Source organism: Canis aureus, chromosome 2 (assembly GCF_053574225.1).
Source record: "Canis aureus isolate CA01 chromosome 2, VMU_Caureus_v.1.0, whole genome shotgun sequence".
In the NCBI taxonomy this organism is placed as follows: domain Eukaryota; kingdom Metazoa; phylum Chordata; class Mammalia; order Carnivora; family Canidae; genus Canis; species Canis aureus.
The window spans coordinates 70,246,296-70,266,888 of NC_135612.1; the positions used below are offsets into that span (position 1 = coordinate 70,246,296).

The window sequence follows — 20,593 nt, forward strand, 5'->3', positions numbered from 1 at the left end:
CAGGTAGTCATACCGCTGGGATTTTTCTTTACGAAGGTTTTGACTTAAGTGCGTGCGCGTGTGTTAATTTTAGCCCCCAGATCCACTGATCGGGATAGTGGGAGGCAATTGACTGCTTCTCCGTTCCTTGTGTTCATTCTGGTCTCCTCCCTGCAGAACCCAGCCCTTGCTGACATCTACACGGAGCATGCCCATCAGGTGGTGGTGGCCAAGTATGCACCCAGCGGGTTCTACATCGCCTCTGGAGGTACCTGTGTGCGTGCGTGGCTCACGGATGCGTGTGATGTGGCCCAGCAGTCCCTCCCAGGCCAAACCCGGCTCCTGGCTTGTCCGGTGGTGGGAGGTGGAGAGGGAGGGTAGAGGAGTGGGGGGCGGGGAGGGTAGAGGAATGGGGGGGGTTGCAGCAGGTGGAGCCAGTGTGATTAGTTTCATTTGAGGCTGACAGGAAAGCACATAAGCCGCCAAAGAGCCCCATTGCAGAACTTTGTCATTGGCGGCGTTCCAGCTGCTTCCAACTCAGAGGTCAGCAGAAATGCTCCTGTGAGGTTGGCCAGGGGCCTTCACGGGTAGCTGTACCATGATGTTTGAGAGCTCACTTTGTGTGTGTGCGCGTGCGCGTGTTTTCTGGATTGTGGCTTTGTCTGGTGTCACCTTTATTCATTAGCTGCTCCTTTCGCAGTCCCTGTCAGTGCTGGCCTCAGGCAAGCGCTCCATTTCACTCTGGTCTGGGCCTTTGCTCTCTCTAGCCTGGCTTTTGTGTGGCTCTGTGGGAGGCTGGCTAGGAGGAGGGACACAAAGATCTTTACCACGTTGGATGCTTTGTTCACCCACTTCTTTGAGGTAGATGCGTTACCATTTACAGATGAGAGCCAGGAATCACAGAAGTTAGCGCGGCTTACCGGTGCCTCCCATTTATTCACCCATTCATTCATTCACATGCTCAACAGATACTTGCTGCTTGCCGGTGCCCGGCCCTGTCTCTCGAGGGCCTGGGCCTTGTCAGCCTCCCCAGAGAGGAATGAATTGCTGAGAGAACTAATATCCTGCCGAGAGAGGAGGGCTGGGATTCATATGCCCGAGGGGCTGGTCTGTCCTACCGTTTGTCCCTCCCTGCTTGGGAGGCACTGGGAGGCATACCCCTGGAGGGTATGTCCCTTACTGCTTGGCCTTCCTTGAAGAACTTACCTTCCTGGGTCTCCCAGAAGCTGGACAGAGGTTCCAGAGCGGCAGCGTATACAAAATGCCTAGGAGGGTCTTGTGCTGGTGGCACCTGACAGCGGGTGATCAGTGTCTTCCACTAAACCCAGGACATGCCAGGGAGACAGGCATGCTATGCTGGCTGCTGGCTAAAGCAGGCAGTCAGGGTTGTGTGTGGTGGGCTTGGCTGGGAGTCTGGCCCAAAGTGGGCACTTAATGATGTTGGTGTTTAGACCTACTCCAACTCCATCTGTAAAACTTGCTCTAATTTATATGCCTTGATTCATTTTAACTGTGTATTTTTTTTTTTCCGGCCCTGCATGCCAGCAAAATACCTTTTCCTTGAAGGCCCCAAGACGTGGCCTTGGTTCCTTTTAAAATTATGTCGTCTTCTCATAAGAGAAGTGTGGTTGGCGAGGGCCCCACTGCCTGTTTGGCGTAGCTTCTCTGCCCTGGCACTTGGAGCTGCAGGCCCGGCTGCTGAATCACTTGGGAGCCCAGGCCTGCACTCCTGCATCCCAGGGCACGGTGCTCCATCTACCAGAAATCTGGGCTCTTCACATCCTAATGCTAAATCAATGAGGCAGGCTGGCACAGAGACCATTACAAAGGGCAATTCACATAAGTAAAGGATCAGTTTGACATTTTTTTTCTCATGAAAGCACCCTGATTTGGTAGAGGAACTGAGGGAGGTTTGGGCTGCATGCAGAGATCATATTTATGTTTCTAGCTGGTCCTTTGAATTGAATGAAGACCAACCTTCACTGCAGGGATTAGGTCCTGGGCTAAAAATAGTGTGATTGTGTAGGGTTTGGAGTGAGAGGAGGGAGGCTGAGAAAGTGCTATGCTCTCTGGCTAAGTGGGTTACCTGTTACCTGGGGTTCCCCTGGGGTTGAGGTGGGAGTCCCACCTCTGGAGGCCTGTGGCTTGCTCCCAGTTGGGGTTCCAGCCTTCTGTGGGACCTTTAGATTCCTGTAAGTCTGATGGTCGGTGTTTGTACTGAATGATGGAACCTTCCAGAAGGCCTGCTGTGTGAGAAGTCCATGCCAGGGGCTAGTCCCCCAGCCCTCAACAAAGTGGTCAGTCTTTGCCTTTGGATTGACATGGCCCATGGTACCCTGTTGTCTCATGCAGAGCCATTTCCAGGGCACATCCAATTCCCTTTTTCTAGCCCTGTCTTCTGTGCTAGTGGTCTATGCCGCACGCTCAGTCCCTTGGGCACCCACCAGGGCTGTGAGTCCCAGGCTGCCCTCAGAGTAGTGCACCCAGGCTGCAGAATGGCAGATTTCCTAGAGGCGGGGGGCAGGGGGGGTAGTTAAGGGTTGCTCAGGTGAGGAACGTAGAGGAGAGACCAGGCTGCGGAGCTGAAGAGCAGAGGGCCTCAGCAGGCACTGGAAGGCCCATCTCGCTCGCTGCTCCCCATTGCTACCCCACCATGTTGCTAAGCTGCTGAGGAGAGGGGGCAGGGGGCAGGCTCACCCAAACCTTTCCCCTTGGGGCGGTGTATTATCTGGAGGGGGAGATGCCTTCCCAGCGGTGGACAGAAGGTACTTTGTCCCTGTTGTCTCTGGCCCCGGGCAGGTGTCTTTGTTGTATCCCCGGAACTTAGCATGGGCCTTGGCACCCGTGGGCACCTAGTCTGTATTGTGACTGCAGGGGGCTGCCATCCTCATCGGGGCCCAAGTGCCTGGTCTCCAAGCCCCACTCTCTTTCTGGCCCCAGCTGCTTCCAAAAAGAATAAAGTGTATAAAAGCAACTTAAGTGTCCCTGAATAGATGAACGGATACAGAAACTATGCATATGTATACGATAGAATCGTGATGCAGTCTTAAAGGAGGATGAGATCGTGCCATCCCAGACACCATGGGAGACCCTAGAGGGTATTAAAGTAAAATAGACTGGGAAAGGCAAAGACTGTATGATTTCACTTAGGAGTGGAATCTAAGAAAGGAAAAAGAACAAACAAAAGCAGAATCAGACTATAAATACAGAGAACACACGGGTGGTTGCCAGCAGGGAGGGGCGGAAGGAGGGAGAGAGACACGGGCTTCCAGGAATGGGATGAGGGAGCCTGGGGATACAGGGCGCAGGACGGGGAACACAGTCGGGAGATACATCGGGTCAGATGGCAGTTACACCTGCTCTGCGCGCAGCGTAATGTATCAGCCTGGCGAGTCACTAAATTGTACACCTGAAAGTATGGGCCATTGTCAGCCCTCCTCAGAAGGGTTCATGGGGCAAGCAGGGCCCACCCGGGGAGGCAGTGGGAAGATGACTGGTGCCAGCCTGGAGAGGAGCCTGAGCCCCCCCGAGGAGCAGGAAGTGGCTGGCAGGGCCCCGGGGAGGCAGGAAAGCTGGCTCTGTCCTGTCCAGGAGGGTGGGACCCCGTCAGCCTGAGCTGTGGACGCTGATTCCGCTGGGCTGTAGAGCCCCCTGGACCAGCCTGAGCCTGGCTGACCACACGGCCTAATGTGTGCATGAGTGTGAGCACAAAACCACGTGCACACGTGTGTCCTTCCTGCACACACACGGTGCTGCTCCTTTTCTGATGCTCTAGCCTCTGCCTCTTCCTGTCCTTTCCCTCTGGCCTGTTTGTTAGGGACTTACCTAGTTCCAGGTCATCTTTGGAACTCACCTCCACCAGGCAGCCTTCTTGGACCTCACCTGGAGAGGCCGAGGGCCCCCGGGGCCCTTCAGGTAGTGCTCCTCACATGGCAGTCGGTGTCCCCTGGGTGAGCCCGGGTCTCGGGTGGCCTGCAGAGCAATGGCCAGCTTGCAGCGAGCACCCACAGCATAACCAAGTGCTAGGCTGAGACTGCACATATGCTAACTCGTGTTCCCTTCTCTGCAGCAGTCCGCTACCCCCACCCCAGGTGGCACTGTCGTTTCTCCTCTGGTAGGTGCAGTTGTAGGGGTAAGGTGGTGTTTGCCACCCGTGGAGGGCCCTGCAGCCTCTGTCTCCTCCCTCAGCTCTGCGGCCTGGATGGGAAGACAGAAGCTGTTCTGTGCTAAAGTGGGCCTGGGGATCCTGGGAACCCACGGGAGCCTACCTACTGAGAGGACTTGTCCCCAGACCCAGTCTGGCCTGAGGATTTAAGCCTGAGGAGTTAGTGTAAAATCCTCCATCCTCATGCTAATTTGGAAAGGGCTATGTTGGGTTTGGTCTCAGATCTTGGTGACAGGATCCTTCTGGGAAGGGAAGGGTGTGCCTCTCCCTCCCCATCCCGTTCCTTTATTAGTAATCCCGGAGGAGAAGCCTGGCTTCTGATCTGCCTGTAGTACCACCCTCCTGGCGTGCCTCACACAAGGATCCTGCTCACACCTCAGTCATCTGGGCTGTGGGATGCGCCTTGCCCTAGATGCTGTAGATGCGGGGGTGCCAGCGGGAGGGTGCAGGCAAGGCGCTGGAGGGGAGCCCAGGTGGGGGCTGCATGCAAATCATGGCCCGCGCCAGCCACACACAGCTCTGCTCCTTGTTAGCTCAGCCACTGCGCCGGAGAGGCAGCTGTCACTAGTATTGTCATCACATTTGGCAAACGAAGAACTTCAGTCCCAGACCTTAAGAAAGCTGCCCAAGGCCCTTCTACCATTTTGATCCCCCCTTGAGATTACTAGCATTTTAGAACCAGACTGCTTCCTGATGCCTTGGGGTGTGCCTTGGTGTGTCTTGACTTTCTGATCCCGCACAGGGCTTGTCATTCAGCTGATGGCTGGTGAACTGCAGAGGCCCAGAAGTGGTCCTCACAGAGGCCACAGGCTCTGCTTGACCAGTGGTAGATTTTACTTACCTGAAACAGGTCCCTCTTCCCAGCTGCATCCTGGGGTAACTCCAGCAAGCCTGTGAACCCCTGGACAGCACTGTGTGGGTGTGCCTTGTGCCCACATGGCCCTGGCCCAGTGATGAACCTGGCTCTCGCCACCCTGTTGTGTCCACAGATGTATCTGGAAAGCTGAGGATCTGGGATACCACGCAGAAGGAGCACCTCTTAAAGTATGAGTATCAGCCTTTTGCTGGGAAGATCAAGGACATTGCTTGGACAGAAGACAGTAAGAGGATCGCAGTGGTCGGGGAAGGAAGGGAGAAGTGAGTCTCTGGCCTTGGCCCCTCCCTGCCCGCGTTTTGTCTTTGCTTTCCTCCTGGGTGTCCTGGCTGGGAGGGGAACAGTGACACCTGTGCCAGCCTGGACCTGGACAAGTGTGTGTGCGTTCCCATGGGGCCTGGCCTCTTGGGGCCCAGGCACATTCCCTCTCTGTCTCTGACATCCTTGGTTCCTCACCTCCTGGAACATTCACGCTCCAGTCAGCAGGAAGGGAGAAAGTGGGAGGGAGCCTGAAGAACATCCTTGGGGTCCCTCCCAGCAGACCACACAGCCACACATGCCTGCAAGGGGTTTGGGCACGTCCCCAAAGGTGGTGCAACATTACATGGGAAAAGGGGACAAGTGGAAATAGGGTAGGGTGGCCCTTGGCAGTGGCCGTACTCAGGGGTCCGGTGACAAGCAGCGTCAGTACCACGGGTCAGGGCCCCTCCAGGGCACTACGGCTGTGGCAAACACTTGGACCTGGCAGGCACGCACCTCGTTTCCCTTACTCAGAGGCTATTTTTACTGTGTGCTCCTGCAGGTGGCAGTTCTTCCACTGTTTTCAGGTCATCTGGTCCAACCAATTCCATTTTCATTCAGTCACAAAGTAACCCCCGCAGTACATTTTCATTGGGTGTCCGCTGACAGCAAGGTATCCTCTCCTTTCTCAGAGCGATGGCAGTTTGTAAATACTGCCCAGTGAAACCGTTAGGAAATTGATAAGCCCTGGCAAGTGTCTGTAGGGGACTGTCCACATGGGAGGCTTGTTGGCCGTGGACCACGTAGACGCAGACGTCCAGTCCCTGCCAGGGGCGCCCGTGCTCAGATTCTTTGACAGATAGGGCACACAGCCGAAACCACGGTGTGTCCAGCCACAGCTGTGGTGGGTCTCCCCTCTCCACCCCCAAGCTTTGGCCGTTCGGCAGCCCACATCTCCCCCATCACTCCCAGCGCTGATTGTTTTCTTCCTGTGGTCCTCTCTTTGGGTACAGGTTTGGAGCCGTCTTCCTATGGGACAGTGGCTCTTCTGTGGGCGAGATCACAGGACACAACAAGGTCATCAATAGCGTGGACATCAAGCAGAGCAGACCGTATCGGCTGGCCACGGGCAGTGATGATAACTGTGCCGCGTTCTTTGAGGGGCCACCATTCAAGTTCAAGTTTACAATCGGCGTAAGTGGACTGCCCCCTGGGGTGGTTTGCATGTGAAACCAGCAGTCTAGGCCTGCAGATACCGATGGCAGGGTTGTGGGCACGTGCCATTGATGCTATGATGTGTGGATGGAAGTGGGGTTTATAGGGGAGCTTCAGGTGATGGGGGACAGCACACTAGCCCCCAGCCCATGTGGCCCTGTGCACAGGCCAACAAGGGTGCTTTCAGCAGGGAGGGGCCCACCCTGGGAGACCTTTGTGTTTCTGGGGTTGCAGGGAGGGCGCATCTCTGATGCCCCGTGATCAGAAGAGCATCCTGGCCTAGAAGAGCCTTTGTTAGAAAGGGGTAACCCAGGCTTGGCTCCGCCAACTAGAGACCTGCTGAGCCTCCCCAGTGGTGGAGCTGGTGAGCTTCCAGGGACACCTGGACTTGTCTCCTCTGGTGAGATGATGAGAGCAGGGTCACAGCTGGAATGTGACATGCAATGTGGAGAGTTAGATGCTTTGCCTGTAGAAGACGCCTTAGAAGAGTGTCTCAGCTCTGAACCTCCTCCCTGGTTGGATTAAGGGTCAACCTCAGCCTCACTTTTCCCATCTACAAGGTGGGTGTGGGGGACATCGATATTAGTGCATTTTAACCATGAACTTAACTGCACAGGGCTGCCTACGGGTCCAGAGCCATTCCCTGTCCTACCTCATCAAGGATTAAATGAGAAAATGTCCTTAAAGTGACTCAGTGGGGACTGTTTACTTGGACGATTGAATGCAGTGATTCATAAACCGAGGGCAGGGTGTGGCTGGAAAGGATGATGCCGCTTCCTGAGCAGGTCCCCACAGGGTAGCACTTGGGCCGTGGGCAGAATTTCCAGTGCACACCTCAGCTCAGGTACAGCAGGGCTCTGCGGGGTCCTCTGCTGGTAGTGAAACAGACTCCATTCCATCCCCAGGGCCCCTGAGCCAGGGCCAGGCTGGCTGCGTGGGAAGCACAGCCAAGTTTTCTGTGCCCTGCGGGCTGTGCAGCTCGGAGGTCCTTTTGCCGTGGTTCTTGTGGCTGCTGCCTGGTTGGTGGGCGGTGAGGGTTTTGTCCAAGGCTGTGGTTCAAGGTCAGTATTTACTAAGTGCAGGTTAGAGGTACTGTGGGATGAGTTAGATAACTGAACAGCCTGCCTGGCACCCAGGAGAGCGAGGAGGAGGGAGATAGGACATTTCTGTGGCAACAGGAGGCTGTCTCTCCCCCCCCCCCCCCCCCCCCCCCACTGTTTGATTTCACTTGGTTGATCTGGGCCATAGGCCGGTGGGGCTCGAACCCCCACCCTGGGGGAAGAGGAAGATCACTTCCTCTTAGCAAATGTAGGCCGAGCCCGGCACAGAGCAAGCTCAGTGGCAAGTAAGCAGAGCCAGGTTTGAGTCCAGTCAGCGAAAACCTGTCACTTCACCATACTGTCAGCCTTCTTCTTGTGCTCTCCTGGGAACTTAGCTGGAATATTCTTTCTCTTTCTGGCTTCCTTTCCAACATGAGAGCACGGCCCAGGGGTGTCAGGTACAGACATTTGCCCAGCTGGCACCTGTGTCGAGTATGGGCACACAGCCTTGCCCTCAAGCCTGCCTGTGGAGCCTGTCACCCATGGGTCCTGCGTAAGGACTTGGCTGCGGACCAGGAGGGGGGGACACTGGGTGGCAGCCCAGCGCTGCAGCTGTCTGTCTCTGTGACCCCTGGATGGGCTAGTGGTGTGTCTGGGTCCCCTCAGGAGATGGGACAGTGATGGCTCTCCCCCTATGGCCCCACAGAGCTGTGGGAAGATGTGAGATGCTGGTGAACGTCTGAGTGTCCATGGGGAGTTCTCTGGGCTTCTGTCAGAGAAGATTGTAACAGACTCAGTTGGCCAGTGTATAATGGATGGGAGAACACTCGGGGCCCCCCACACCAACCCACAATGCCTTGTAAATTGTTGACAACTGTGTGGATCAGTCTGACTTACCCACATATATCTGCCCTGGACCCTGGAAACCCCAGGGTACAGCTGTAGTGGATGGCTGGCTGCCTGCCTGTCTAGGCCCCAGCTCCTTGCTGTCTTCCTTTGACCGTGTTTAACACCGTGAGATAAGGGGTGAGCATGTCCAGAGCACAGAGGGGTTGCCCTCAAATTGCTGCCTTGAAAAAGAGTAAATTGTGTTCTCAAGTTCAGTACGTGCTAAAGTAAAACGTTGGTGGTGTGAGTACCCAAGGGGAAGTGAAAGCACTATTTCAGACAAACCAGAGTGACCATACATTCTCAAGTCAGACCACTTGTCCATCCTGCTGGCCTGAGTGGGGGGTCGAATTGCTTTTCTTTTTTATTCTTGAGTTTACTGGCTTAAACCGGCTGCTCACGTGGTGCAGAACGAGCGTAGACTTCTGGTTCCTCCAGAGCTGAGTCATGGATCAGCTTCACCCAGACTCTGCTAGGCCCTCAGGCGGTCAATTAGTGTTAGTTTTCCTTTTGCCTAAATGTGCTGTGGGCTCAAGAGGCTGCAGGAAGATGGGATGGAGGACCCTTTACATGCAATAGGCCCCGGCCCACCCACGTTACAGATGCCGTGGGCCACCTGGGGGGAGGTGGCTTCCAAGGGTCATAGGAGACCATATGGCATGGAGACTTTGGGCCTCACTGCCTCTGCCTCTAGCATTCTGTGGACAAGGTCCCTTGGGGGACCTGAGAAAAAAGGGGCAGGTAGGCCCTTACCTACTCCTGCTTCTGCAGCAAGAATTTCTCCTTGCCTCTCTCGGCCCTGTAACCGATGCTTGGCTAGCTTGCCTGCCTCGTCTGTGCACCTAGCCCTCGGGGGCATTGGACAACTTTCAGTGCTCCTCTGGCCTTGTGCTTCCTCTTCTGTCGGCCGAGCAGGTTGGCTGCTGGGACTGATCGTGGACGCCCCTTATGGAGCTGGCCCTTGGAAAGACTGTGTCCCGTCCCACAGCCAGGTGTTACGGTCAGTAGGATAGTTTGTCTCATTCAACGATTGCTCAGTCGGCACTCAATTACTTTGGGCCCATTTGTCCAGTCTATGGCTGTGTGATCAGAAAGTGGAAACTTCCAGTCTGTATTTGTGAGAGCAGACTGAGCACACCTATGGCAGCGGGGACACCTGGTGTGTCTTCTCCACCCAGGCGTGCTGTGTGGTGTGGTCGGCTGCTCCCGGAGTGGCTGTCCCCTGCCACCTACGTGCTCTCACCTATCACAGGTGGCTCTAGGTAGGGGTGCCCCACTTCCTTCTACACAGTGGAGGTGAGTTGAGCTAGAAATCCGTCTTGGCTATTATTAGAGGCATTGCCTTTCTAGACAGTTAATTAAAATTGGAGCTCTGATACGCAGGATTTTCTGTTCCTATTTTTCCTGTTTTCTGACTCACAACGGGGCAGAAGCAGCAATGTCGTTCCTTCAAATTGTATCAGATGCCTACTTTGTCCTGACCCCGGATAGGGCCCACACAATACCCTGCCTCATCCTTAGCCATTCTGCCTTCCACCCTTGCATCTGCTGGTCTTGCTTTTCAGAGAGCCATGGGTGCATTAGTGCTGGTCACTCTGGGGGTCGGCAGGGCAGGTCTCCTCCTCAGCAGGCTGTGGCTGACGGCAGGGGAGTGGCCTGGCCAAGCTCACATGGACAAGCTTCATGTCCCTTTCTCTAGAGCAAAGTGGTAGATGAACTGGCCTGTCCAGGGTGGCAAAAGAGGCAGGCAGAGGAGGGGGGGTCATTTCTGTGCTTCTCAGCCAAGCTGAAGCAAATGAAGGATGTGTTGCTACCCCTCCAAGCCCCTTACGGGGAAGACTTCACAGAGTGAGGGCGAAGCCAGGTGTGGAGGGGACCGTCCACTGAAGGAAGGTGAGGCCGTTTCAGGTGAAGACGGGAACCCATTTTCAGAGCACCAACTATGGAGCTTGTGCTGAGCTCAGGGAGGATGAGGAGGTGTACGCAGGCATCAGAGCCTATTTCTCCCTCCGTGAACTCATGACAGGGAACAAGACAGGTGGGCAGGGCATTTCAGTATGTTAATAGCAATTGTACATTCAGGGGACAGCTGAGGCCAGTGAAACCAGGGAGGGTTCCCAGAGGGGACACCTGAGCTGACACCAGCTCGTCTGCCTGTGCTCGCTGGAGTCAGGCCATGGAGCCCAGTGGTGCTCTGACCCTATCTGTGACATGGGCTCAGGTACATTACTTATTACCTAATGGCTTCAGGACTCTGTTCTCAGTGTCAGGAAGGGGTGACTGTGGGTCAGGTGATGATGGGGGAGGGATAGTGACAGCAGGGGATTCTAGGGAGGATCCACTGACTCGGTCCCCGCCAGAGCTCTTGTCGGCTGTGACTGATGGGAGGGCAGGTGTAGACCAGAAACCGAGGGCCTTCCACATCGGGGGATGGCCTGCAGGGTGGTGCTGTGACTCTTCCAGGGAGCATGAGAAGGGCCAGGGGCTGTGAGCCCTAGCTCAGTGGGTGGTGGCTGGGCTGGGCCACCAGAGGAAGCCTGGCAAGTGTCTGGACCCTCCCTGTACCTTACCCCCCAGACCCTTCCTTCTTTGTACTCAGGCCTCACCTCCCTGTGGAATAGGCTATTTTTAGCCCTCACTTTTTTGGTTAATGGGCTGTTCCCGGCTGTTTCCCTTTAAGTGGGCTATTTCAGGAGCAGACAGTAGTTTCCTGCTCATTTGGACTCTTGGCTCAAGCTGCGGGAAAAGCTGACGGAGAGGAGTTTCTAAAGCCAGAGACCTTGGGTTCACATAGCACCTAGTCCCGGGGGGGAGGGGCGCATCTGCTGTTTCTGGCCCTCACCAAACCTAGGCTTGCCCAAAAGGCTGCCTTGTTCCGGGGCCTGAGGAGGGCCATGCCATGTCTCAGCAGAGGATGGCCACAAACCCATCATACGCAATGCTCCCTAAACATCAGGGATGCTGAGTACTGTGAGGAACCAGATCCAGAGAGATGGAGGCAGATGATCAGGGGAGAAAGCCTTTCTGAGGAGAGACAGCAGCATCATAATGGGATTACTCTGGCCGCTGGGTGGTTGTGGGCAGGTGCCGGGCTTGGGTCTCTTCAGGAGGGCATCCTAACTTGTGAGCTGGGCTTGGGGTATAGGAACATTCCTGAAACCAGGGAAGCAGCAAAACGAGTGAGATGATCTGCTCCATCTGTTGTGTATTCTTTGGGCATCCCAGTTCTTGGGGATAGGATCCCTACTTCCCTGGGTCAGCTGTGGCCAGCTCCCTTGTAGCCTTGAGTGGATGGTACCACGGTGGTATTTGGCATTTGACCAGTAAGGATTGGACCTGGGTGGCTCTGCCACAAGGCGCCCGGCCTGCCCAGGCCCCAGAGGCAGTGCAGTCGAGTCGAGAGTTCTGGAAGAAAAACAAGAGACTCAGGTTCTCTCTGACCCTGGTTGTCTCCTAGGAGGCGCCTGGAGGCTCCCCAAGACCTGTGCAGCAGTAAGGTAATGAGTGACAGGGGCAGTGGTGGAAGCAGACAGTCAGGAGGGCTTGAGAGATCCTGGTTTCGAAAGCAGATCCGTTCCACTGTGGCTTGGATTGGTGGATTGCACCTGCTGTGAAACATGGAGCACAATACCTCAGGGCAGGGAAGGTCAGCCTTGACACAGATGAGCACAACCAGAAGCTCAGGTCCGTGGCCTTGCTGTCACCCTACAGACCTGGCCTGGTTGAGGCTGGGCCCTGGGAGGCAGGTGGGTGGCATGTTAGTAACAGGACTGCTCCCAGTGGTCACAAAACCAGGGCCACATTCAGGCTGAAGCCACTAGCCACCCCCCCCCACCCCCCCCACCCCCGCATCTCTGTCACAGGCACTGATGACAATGCCCCAGAGGACAGGCTCTTCAGTCAGAGCACGGTTCAGCCCCCACAACAGTGCTCGCTTAGAGGAGGCAGGACAGAAAGCCAGCTTGTGTGGATCACCAGTGTCACGGGGCTCAGAGTGCTCAGGCTTTTCTGTGTCTGCCCCTGCAGGGGATCCCTCTGAATGACATGAAGCGTTAGCTGCTTCTGGCCTTGTCAGCTGAGGGAAGTGATGGGATTGCTGAAGAGCAGGATGCGGGGCTGGCTTTGTGCACCAGCTCTGGACCAATTGCCGTGGGGCCCAAGGTGCCTGGCCTAGAAGTGTCAGCGGGTAGAGATGGCAGTCTCGTGGTTCCACGGGACCAGAGCTACCTACACCAGGGAAACTCCAACTTAGGGATGACTGTTCTGCTCCCCTTCCCGGTAGACCTCTGCAGACACATGGATTCCTCTGATCCTGGCTCTGTGGCTCACCTCCTTAGGGTCCTGGCCCCCATTTCTCCTTCCTGGCCTGGGTGTCTTCAGCAGTGCAGCGAGCATAGTGTCCTTGGAGGGTTGTTATTACAGGAGCGCTACAGATGATGTGTTTACCTGTTAGTGTCCTGGGGCCGCCATAACAGAGTACTACAGACCAGGGGCTTCGTTGGGAAATTATTCCCGATTCTGGAAGCCAGAGCCTGAGATCAGGTGTTAGCAGGCTTGTGTTCCCCTGACTCCTTCTAGATTCTTTCCCTGGTCTCCTCCATCTTTACTTGCTCTTCCCTCCCCACCCTCTGCCTGTGTCTGTTCCGATCCCCCTCAATTGGGACACAATTGCATTGTGTCCCACACCAGTCATTGCATCAGGGCCGCCCTACAGACCTCACTGTAACTCGATTTCATCTGCACAGACCCTCTTTCCTAAGGAGGTTTCTGTGCACAGGTTAGCACCACTTCACGATTCCGCCTCGAACATGACCCAGACAGGTGTAAGCCTTTCTGAGAGCAGCTTCTGATTTTCGCTCAGTGCTTGGTCTTGGAGGGCGAGGTGTGGGCAGGGGTGGGCAGCGGTGTTCTTCCTGAGGTTAGGTGTTGATACCTGCCGAAGCCCTTGGCCCTTCCTACTTTGAGGAGAGTCAGTAGTTTGCTAAAGGGGGCTTGCAGGTGGGGAGGCGGCGGGGGAGTGTTTAGAGGATATTTTCTTAGGCAAACCCTTGATGGAGGAAAGTGAATTTACTTATTTGGGAAAGGGAATCATTCCTGGAGATCATTTGGAGTCTTACTCCCTGAAAATGCAAGACCATTGTTTAATTTCTTCGGAACCTCCCTTAGGTCTGCTCCATCCTGATCCCACTGGGCACCTACTGTGTGTTGGCTTGGAGACTCAGGGAAGAGGCCTAGGGTTCTGGGCTGGGGATGAGGATGAGGGGAACCCAGCATAGCCACCAAGCGTGGGGAGGGGAGGCCTAGCGGGGGGACAGCCTCCTGGCACAGATGGGCCTGGGCCAAGGCAGGCAGGCTGAAGCAGACCTCCCAGTGAGTCAGGAGCCGCCTCGGGCTTGTGTAGTGAAACTCGGAGGTCTTCCCATGGACTCACACTTCACATTGGCAGCCAGAGCAGATGTTTGAAGCAGGCTGCATATTTCATAAGGAAACTCCTAGAACCTCCTGTCATCAGGTGAATAACCGTATGCATACGCTTTCCCGCAGGACCACAACCGCTTTGTCAACTGTGTGCGATTCTCTCCTGATGGGAACAGATTTGCCACGGCCAGTGCAGATGGCCAGGTGAGGCCCGGGGCCCGGTGCAGTGGGGGCTCATCTGACCGCCTCCCAGCTGTTCCAGGCAGACAGACCTCCCAGGAGGGACTAGGACTCTCCCCTCATCCCCCTCCTGGAAGCGCTCGGTTCCTGGGCTGTGTCATCACAGCGTGGGGGACCCCTTTCCATTTTTCTCCTTTTAAATGGAGCTGGAAACTCCGCCTGTTAGCACGTATTTCAGATTCCTTTTTTAAGAGTCACAGTAGCAAATTCTTGACGGTAGAGCCAGGGACAAGGAAGAGCTCATTTCGAGTGCCAGCTGGTGAGAGCATCCTCCCACCTGTGACCCACATGTGTGTTATTCCTTGAAAGATCTACATCTACGACGGGAAGACAGGAGAGAAAGTGTGTGCCCTGGGAGGAGACAAGGCTCATGATGGAGGCATTTACGCTGTGAGTACGGATCTGTGTTGTGGGACTGTGACTGTGGCGGGGCCGAGGCCATGTTTGCAGTTGTTGGCTCACAACTTGGGAGATTAAAAGCGTGAAGTGTGAGGGACATTGAGGTAGGGGCGGTGGGAGAGCGCTTCAGGGGCACACAGAAAGGGTGTCGTGGCCTCGAGAAGCCAGCGGTAGGAGCTGGCACCTGGACACTGGTCCCCCCGGGTCCCTCCTGGGCTTGGCTTCTCCCTGCTCAGAAATGGAGGTGGTGGGTGGGCTGCTTTCAGAAGCCCCTTCCCCCTCTGTGCTCGCTGACATGTAGCCCACGGTTTCATTTGAGTAGATCAGTTGGAGCCCTGATAGCACCCATTTGCTCTCTGCTTCCGGAGACAAAACCTCTAAGATCTGGGACGTCAATGTGAACTCTGTCGTCAATACGTTTACAATGGGCTCCACCGTTCTGGACCAGCAGCTGGGCTGCTTGTGGCAGAAGGACCACCTCCTCAGCATCTCCCTGTCTGGGTACATCAATTACCTGGACAAGAACAACCCCAGCAAGCCCCTGCGGGTCATTAAGGTAAGGCTGCGCTAGGCAGTGGCTCTGCCTGGAGGGGCTGGCAGAAAGAGGTGCACACCCAGCGAGGGAAGGGGAGAACCTGCGTGAGGCTGAGTGGGGCACCGGTGGCCCTGGGGGTCTGGTCAGGGGCAGGATGTCAGTTGCTTTGGAATGTGTGAGTTTAGCAGAAGGAGGCTAGGGGCTCAGGCCCTTGGGCCGCGGGGATTGGGACAGTGGCCCACACCCTGCTGTCAGGAGTCCCTGTGTCCTGGGGAGAAGAGCCAGCCAGGAGGGAAGGGCTGCATGCTGAGGTTCGGTCAGATGGCCGGTCAGCTGGGGAAAAGCTGGCCGTGGCTCCTGGAAGGTGTTTGCGGGCACACTGCGTGCGGCACAGTATTGGGACTGACCTCAGGCGCAGTGTCGAGGGTCTTCTGCCTTGTTCCCCCGCCCCCCCAAGGGCACAGTCCATGTAGGGCGGTCAGCAGGTCGCAGAGGCAGAATGGCATGTTCTCAGCCCATGCCACCCCGTCTGTCTGTCTCCACAGGGTCACAGCAAATCCATCCAGTGTCTGACGGTGCATAAAAACGGCGGCAAGTCCTATATCTACTCCGGGAGCCACGATGGACACATTAATATCCTTTGACTCACAGAGCTGGCTCCAGGGCCACTGGCAGGAGAGAGGGGACTTTTCTGTCCCCATGGAGCTGGGGGCCCAGCCAGCCAGGTGGTGGCAGCAGGGCTCCAACCAGCCATGGCTGCTCAGGCGCGCTGTGTCCATGCTGGGGGCCCCTGGCTCCAGGCTGCAGCCTCCACCTGCTGGGTCACTTCTCCCTGTGCAGCAATAGGTGGCTGTTCAACTCTGAAGGGAGCTGCTGCTCCCGCCCAAGCCCCTAGTACTGCCTGGTCCCTCTCATAAGCCATGAGCCAGGAGTCTGGATTCAGTAGGACCTACAACCTGTCAGCACTGTCCCCATTTTAGAAATGGAGAACAGAAGCTCAGCATGCTCAGGTGCCTTCCCCAGAGTCACACCGCTTGTCGGCAGCAGCTGGGACTGGGACCTGCATCTCCCTTCTCCTGGGTGAGGTATTTGTGGTCCCAAGAGACTTTCCCTAGAGGCATGTGAAACTGCCCCTAAGCCCCCACTGTGTGTTTGCACCCCTGGGGTCGGTATCCCCCTCCTCCCAGGACTGTTGTCTGTAGAGTGAGGTGCAGGTAGTCACCACAGGCGCATCGTCAAGCATTTCTCTTCTGCTGCCCACATTGGGGCCCTGGAGCTGCGTGAAAGGCCTGCACCTGTATGGACCGTGTCCTAGTCCACACGCTTCTTACCTCCTGGCAGGGGCTGTCCAGGAACCCCATGTTTCTCACCTCTGCAGAGCTGACTTTTCCCTGTGGGGCTTCACAGTTTCCACAAAAGAGCTCCAGGCTAGGGAGGTCTCCCTGCAGTCCTGGGGTAGGAGGGCAGATAAGTCACCCTCTTCCCCATAAAATGTAAGGAGGGGAGTGTGGAGGGATAGGGGAGTGCGATTAACATGAGGGGCAGAGAAGGCTCTGCAATCTGCCCCTCCTGGTGCGGCGTGCCAGTCTGCAGTCATGCCGTCTCAGCTGCCCTGCCTTGGCTCCCCTCCTGGCGCTACGCCTCCTCTTGCAGATCTTCCCCAACTCCAGCGCCAGTGCACCCTGGCATGACCTCTGATGCTCTCAGACATTTATGTGTCCTTGGGTATCAAGTGCTGGGGTCTCTGTCACAAGAACATGTTCGCAGTGGAGCATGCCTGTGGCTCTCGAAGGCGACAAGAATCTTCATTTGAAATGAGATTTCCAGTTGTTTCTATAGAAGAAAAATCTCATCACTTAAAACACCCCTCTTACCTGAACACCTCCGACTCAGTCTGTGAACCAGCCCTGCCTGGGTGCGTCAGCTCCAGGCTGCTACCTGGCGGCACCTGGCTGGCACCCACTGAGCAGGGCGGGACAGCCAGCCTCCTGCAGACGGTCGTGAGCTTGACAGCACGCCACAGAGAGCAGAGTAAACATGGGCTCAGCTGTGCAGCGCCCAGTGAGCAGCTGTTCCCTCACTACGGGAGCCCATCATGGGCAGCTTGTGATCCGTGGGTACCCCTAGCTGGCAGGGATCCGCACGCCTCCTTGCTTGGCTCCCTTGGCCTTGTGCAGCACTGCTGCAGGAGGTCCAGTTCCAGCCTACTGATGGCCTGGCTGTCTCGCAGCTTCACCGGAGCATCTGTTCTGGAACTCAGACCTAGACTTGTCATGTAGACTTCCCCTTGGGCCCTGTGCTCACAGTCCTGTCCCAAATATGCTGCCCTGAATGTGGGATGGCCAGGCCTTCCCGGTGGGGCCTACCCTGAGTCCAGGAGACTGCTCTTCCTTAACCCCCATCCCACATTACTGGGATTCAGAGACAGGGGAGAATGACTCCTTTGCTGGGAAGGGCCACACGAACCAGGTGTCCAGGATGACGGTGGACGAATCTGGGCAGCTGGTGAGCTGCAGCATGGATGACACAGTGCGGTACACCAACCTCACGCTGAGGGACTACAGGTGAGGGCGGCCGGGGGCCGGAGCATACCCTGGAAGAGGAGGCCTTTGCCTGCACTGCGTGCCGCTCTCAAGGGCACTTTGCTCCTCTCACTGCTCCCCCCTGAATACTACTCCTGTGGCTAGGCCCTGGGCCAGGGGCCAGGTTAGAGTCCAGGTGGCCCGTGGGGATGGTGCTCAGTCTAGCCTCTGCCTGGGAAGCCAGGCGGAGCATCTCAGCCCACATGCCCTCCCTGTTCTGTTCCTCATCAGCAAAGGAAGGTAACAGGAGATGGACGAGAAGGCCCGGCACGGCCCTCAAAGGCTCCTGGCACGTGGCAGGTGCTCTAAACGACAGACAGGCACCCGGGCGATCCGCGGAAGCGGCAGTGTGGTTTGGCTTGGCTCCAGTGCCTTGGATTGGCCATCCTTGGAGCTGGGGTAGTAGCTGTTAGCAAATAATCTGTAGTTTCCTGTGCACAGTGAGGAGGACGGAGAGCAGGGTCTGACTCGTGGAAGTACGGACTGGCACTTGTAGCCCCCACGCCCTTGCTGCCCTCAGTACGCAGACCCCTGTCCTGCTGGGCTTGCCTCGCTTGAGGCAAGAGGGGCAGAGAAAGCTTTGCATGGGGGAGGACATGTTGGTGGCCCTCACTTGCCTGGCCAGACTGAGCGTTAATTATGAGTTGGTCGAGCTTCATGAAAAGTACAGAAGATGTCCCAGAACCTGGTAACCAGGCCCCGGCCGTCCTCTTCATGCTGCCCTCTGGCGACCCTGCATTAGCACAGCCCCCATGAAAGCCTTCCCACTGCACATACTATACTGCCTCACAGGACACAGACCCTGAGGCTGAGCCATGGGGACCCCCCCCACTTGGCCCAGTCACATGGGATTTTCCTTAGTTTACTATTTTCAAGAAGTTTGCATGTGTGTGCATGCGCATGTGTGTGGGTAGGATTTTTCCAAGAACGTGTTTTCATGGTATTAGCCAAAAACAAAGACATGATTTTCATCTGTGAAACCATTGATTCTTCCAAAGTGTCACCCTACTGAGCTGAGTGGCTGTGACCATGGGAGTAGGAGGTGGGCTCAGTTCCTTCTCCACACAGGGATTGCCAGGGTGTGGCCGATGGACACAGGGCGAGATCGGGTTGGGGTCTCCCAGGGGGTGGTGGACAGCCCTCACACCACAGCAGCAGAGGAGCCCCCCGCTTCCCCACTTTATCACTTCCTCTGCCCCCTCTTCGCTCCACCCCCAGCCCCTGCAGGATTTCTCCTCTCTTTCCCTGGAGCTGGGAGCCCTTTCTCATGGGTCCCAGGTTTTAGCACCTGGCTCCCTCGGTGTGGATGGAGCAGAATCTCCACTCGCCAAACCCTGAGTTACTGTGGGTGTGCAGCGCCGAGCCCCCGTGAGCTGGACGTAACGCCTTTTCCCTTGTCTCCACCAGTGGTCAGGGAGTTGTGAAGATGGACATGCAACCAAAGTGCGTGGCTGTCGGCCCTGGAGGCTATGCTGTAGTCGTGTGCATCGGGCAGGTACGGTCCACTTCAGTTTGGCTGGAAGGAGTGGCAGGGCAGCTGGGCACTGCTGGCGGGCGGCCGCATCTGACGTGTGTCCTCCACCGGCGTCCTGTTCACTGGGAGCTCTGATGCGTGTCTGTCCGAGCACCCTTTGCATGTGTGTTCACTCAGTCTGGGAGGCACGGGGTCCTCCCCATTATACACATAAGGAAACAGGCACCGGGAGAGTAAGTTCTTGCCTGGGGTCTGCAGCTGGCAGAGGGCACAGCTGGGATTTGAACCTAGGCAGCCGTCAGGCATCAGCCTCCGTGTGTGTCTATCAGCCCTTGGGGCCTGCTGGGGGCCCAGCAGGAGCAATGCTGTCTTTCCAGCCCTGAGCCCCGGAGCTGTGTGACTCCATGCGTGTTCCTCACCTTCTCTGAGCTCTGGTTTTCCGCTCCCTGACAGCTCACAGGGAGGCTTATGAGGAAGTACACGCTTATGAGGAAGTACTCCTTGCAGCCTTGCAAGTTCCTTTTGTAAACAAGGCTGAGGCGGACAGTGATCTGGTGACTTCCCCAAGGCCACATGGTGGCAGGGCGCACCCGGGGCCAGAATGGGATTTGGAATCCCAGCTCTGCAGCCTGGGTTCTCATTCAAGGCAGGTCATCCCCACACCTTTCCTTTGGAATTTCTGGAACAAAGTGCCCTTGGCTGAGACCCTGGCATGACCACTGCATACAGCGTACTGTTCCGAAGGAGGTGGCATCTGTCAGTAGACCCGGGCATCTCAGGGTATAGATCAGGGAGGGCAGGTGTGATCGAGCCCCTGATGGGAGGAGAGACAACCCTGCTGAAGAAAGCCGCCATGCAGGGTCCGCCACCCCTCTTCCATTCTGTGCACTTAATTGCTCCGGGGAGGCTGGTTTTGTGTGTGTCCTAGATAGCACGAACTTCTGCCAAGCAATTACCGCCAGCAGCCTGGATGGGTCAGTGGGGGAACGGTTGGAATGAGTGTGCGGAGAGCCATAGCAGCGTGGGGGCTGGGGGGGCTCTGAAAGGCAGCCTTCTAGAAGCACGGGGGCTGGGCTGCCTCTCCACCGGGTAAGCTCCGTGTCTCGGGCCCCAGTTTCCTGTCCTGGAAGGCCCTCCAAGGCTCACGGCGCAGGAGTGCACGATTGTTCCGTGATGTGCCACTGCTACCCTGGCTCTGTGCCCGCCCTGGGTAGGAGGCTGTAGAACCCCTCCTTGCAGGTTCGAGGGTTAGCAGAATGTGCTGGGAGGGGCCCGTGATTTTAGCTCAGGAAACAGCTAGGTTCATGTCTCACCTCTTAGGCGAGTGGCAGCAAATGCTTGTACCCCTGGTGCTTAGCTGTCGGATGGGTAAATCCACTATCTGAGTCATCCAAGGGGCTGGCAAATGTTTCTCAGCCTGCGTTTTCAATAGTAGATCTTATCGAGGGTGCTGCCACCTGTCTGCCTGGGGGTGGGGGTGGGGGCCTGCCTGCCTTTTGTGGGGCAGCTGGTAGCTTGGGCAGGGGTACAATGGGATGAAGCCA

The 20,593-nt window shown here is 56.4% G+C and overlaps 1 protein-coding gene across 1 annotated transcript in view; it reads left to right on the plus strand.

Moving 5' to 3' along the window:
• The window catches only part of WDR1 (WD repeat domain 1), a 43,434-nt gene that overhangs the window by 13,635 nt on the left and 9,206 nt on the right, over nt 1-20,593 (plus strand). Inside the window, exons 3-11 of the mRNA XM_077878342.1 lie at nt 157-247; nt 5,134-5,281; nt 6,272-6,452; nt 13,946-14,023; nt 14,369-14,449; nt 14,781-15,014; nt 15,539-15,631; nt 17,406-17,557; nt 18,983-19,070. Coding sequence (XP_077734468.1) covers nt 157-247; nt 5,134-5,281; nt 6,272-6,452; nt 13,946-14,023; nt 14,369-14,449; nt 14,781-15,014; nt 15,539-15,631; nt 17,406-17,557; nt 18,983-19,070 — 1,146 coding nt within the window. The remainder of the gene's footprint in view (nt 1-156; nt 248-5,133; nt 5,282-6,271; nt 6,453-13,945; nt 14,024-14,368; nt 14,450-14,780; nt 15,015-15,538; nt 15,632-17,405; nt 17,558-18,982; nt 19,071-20,593) is intronic.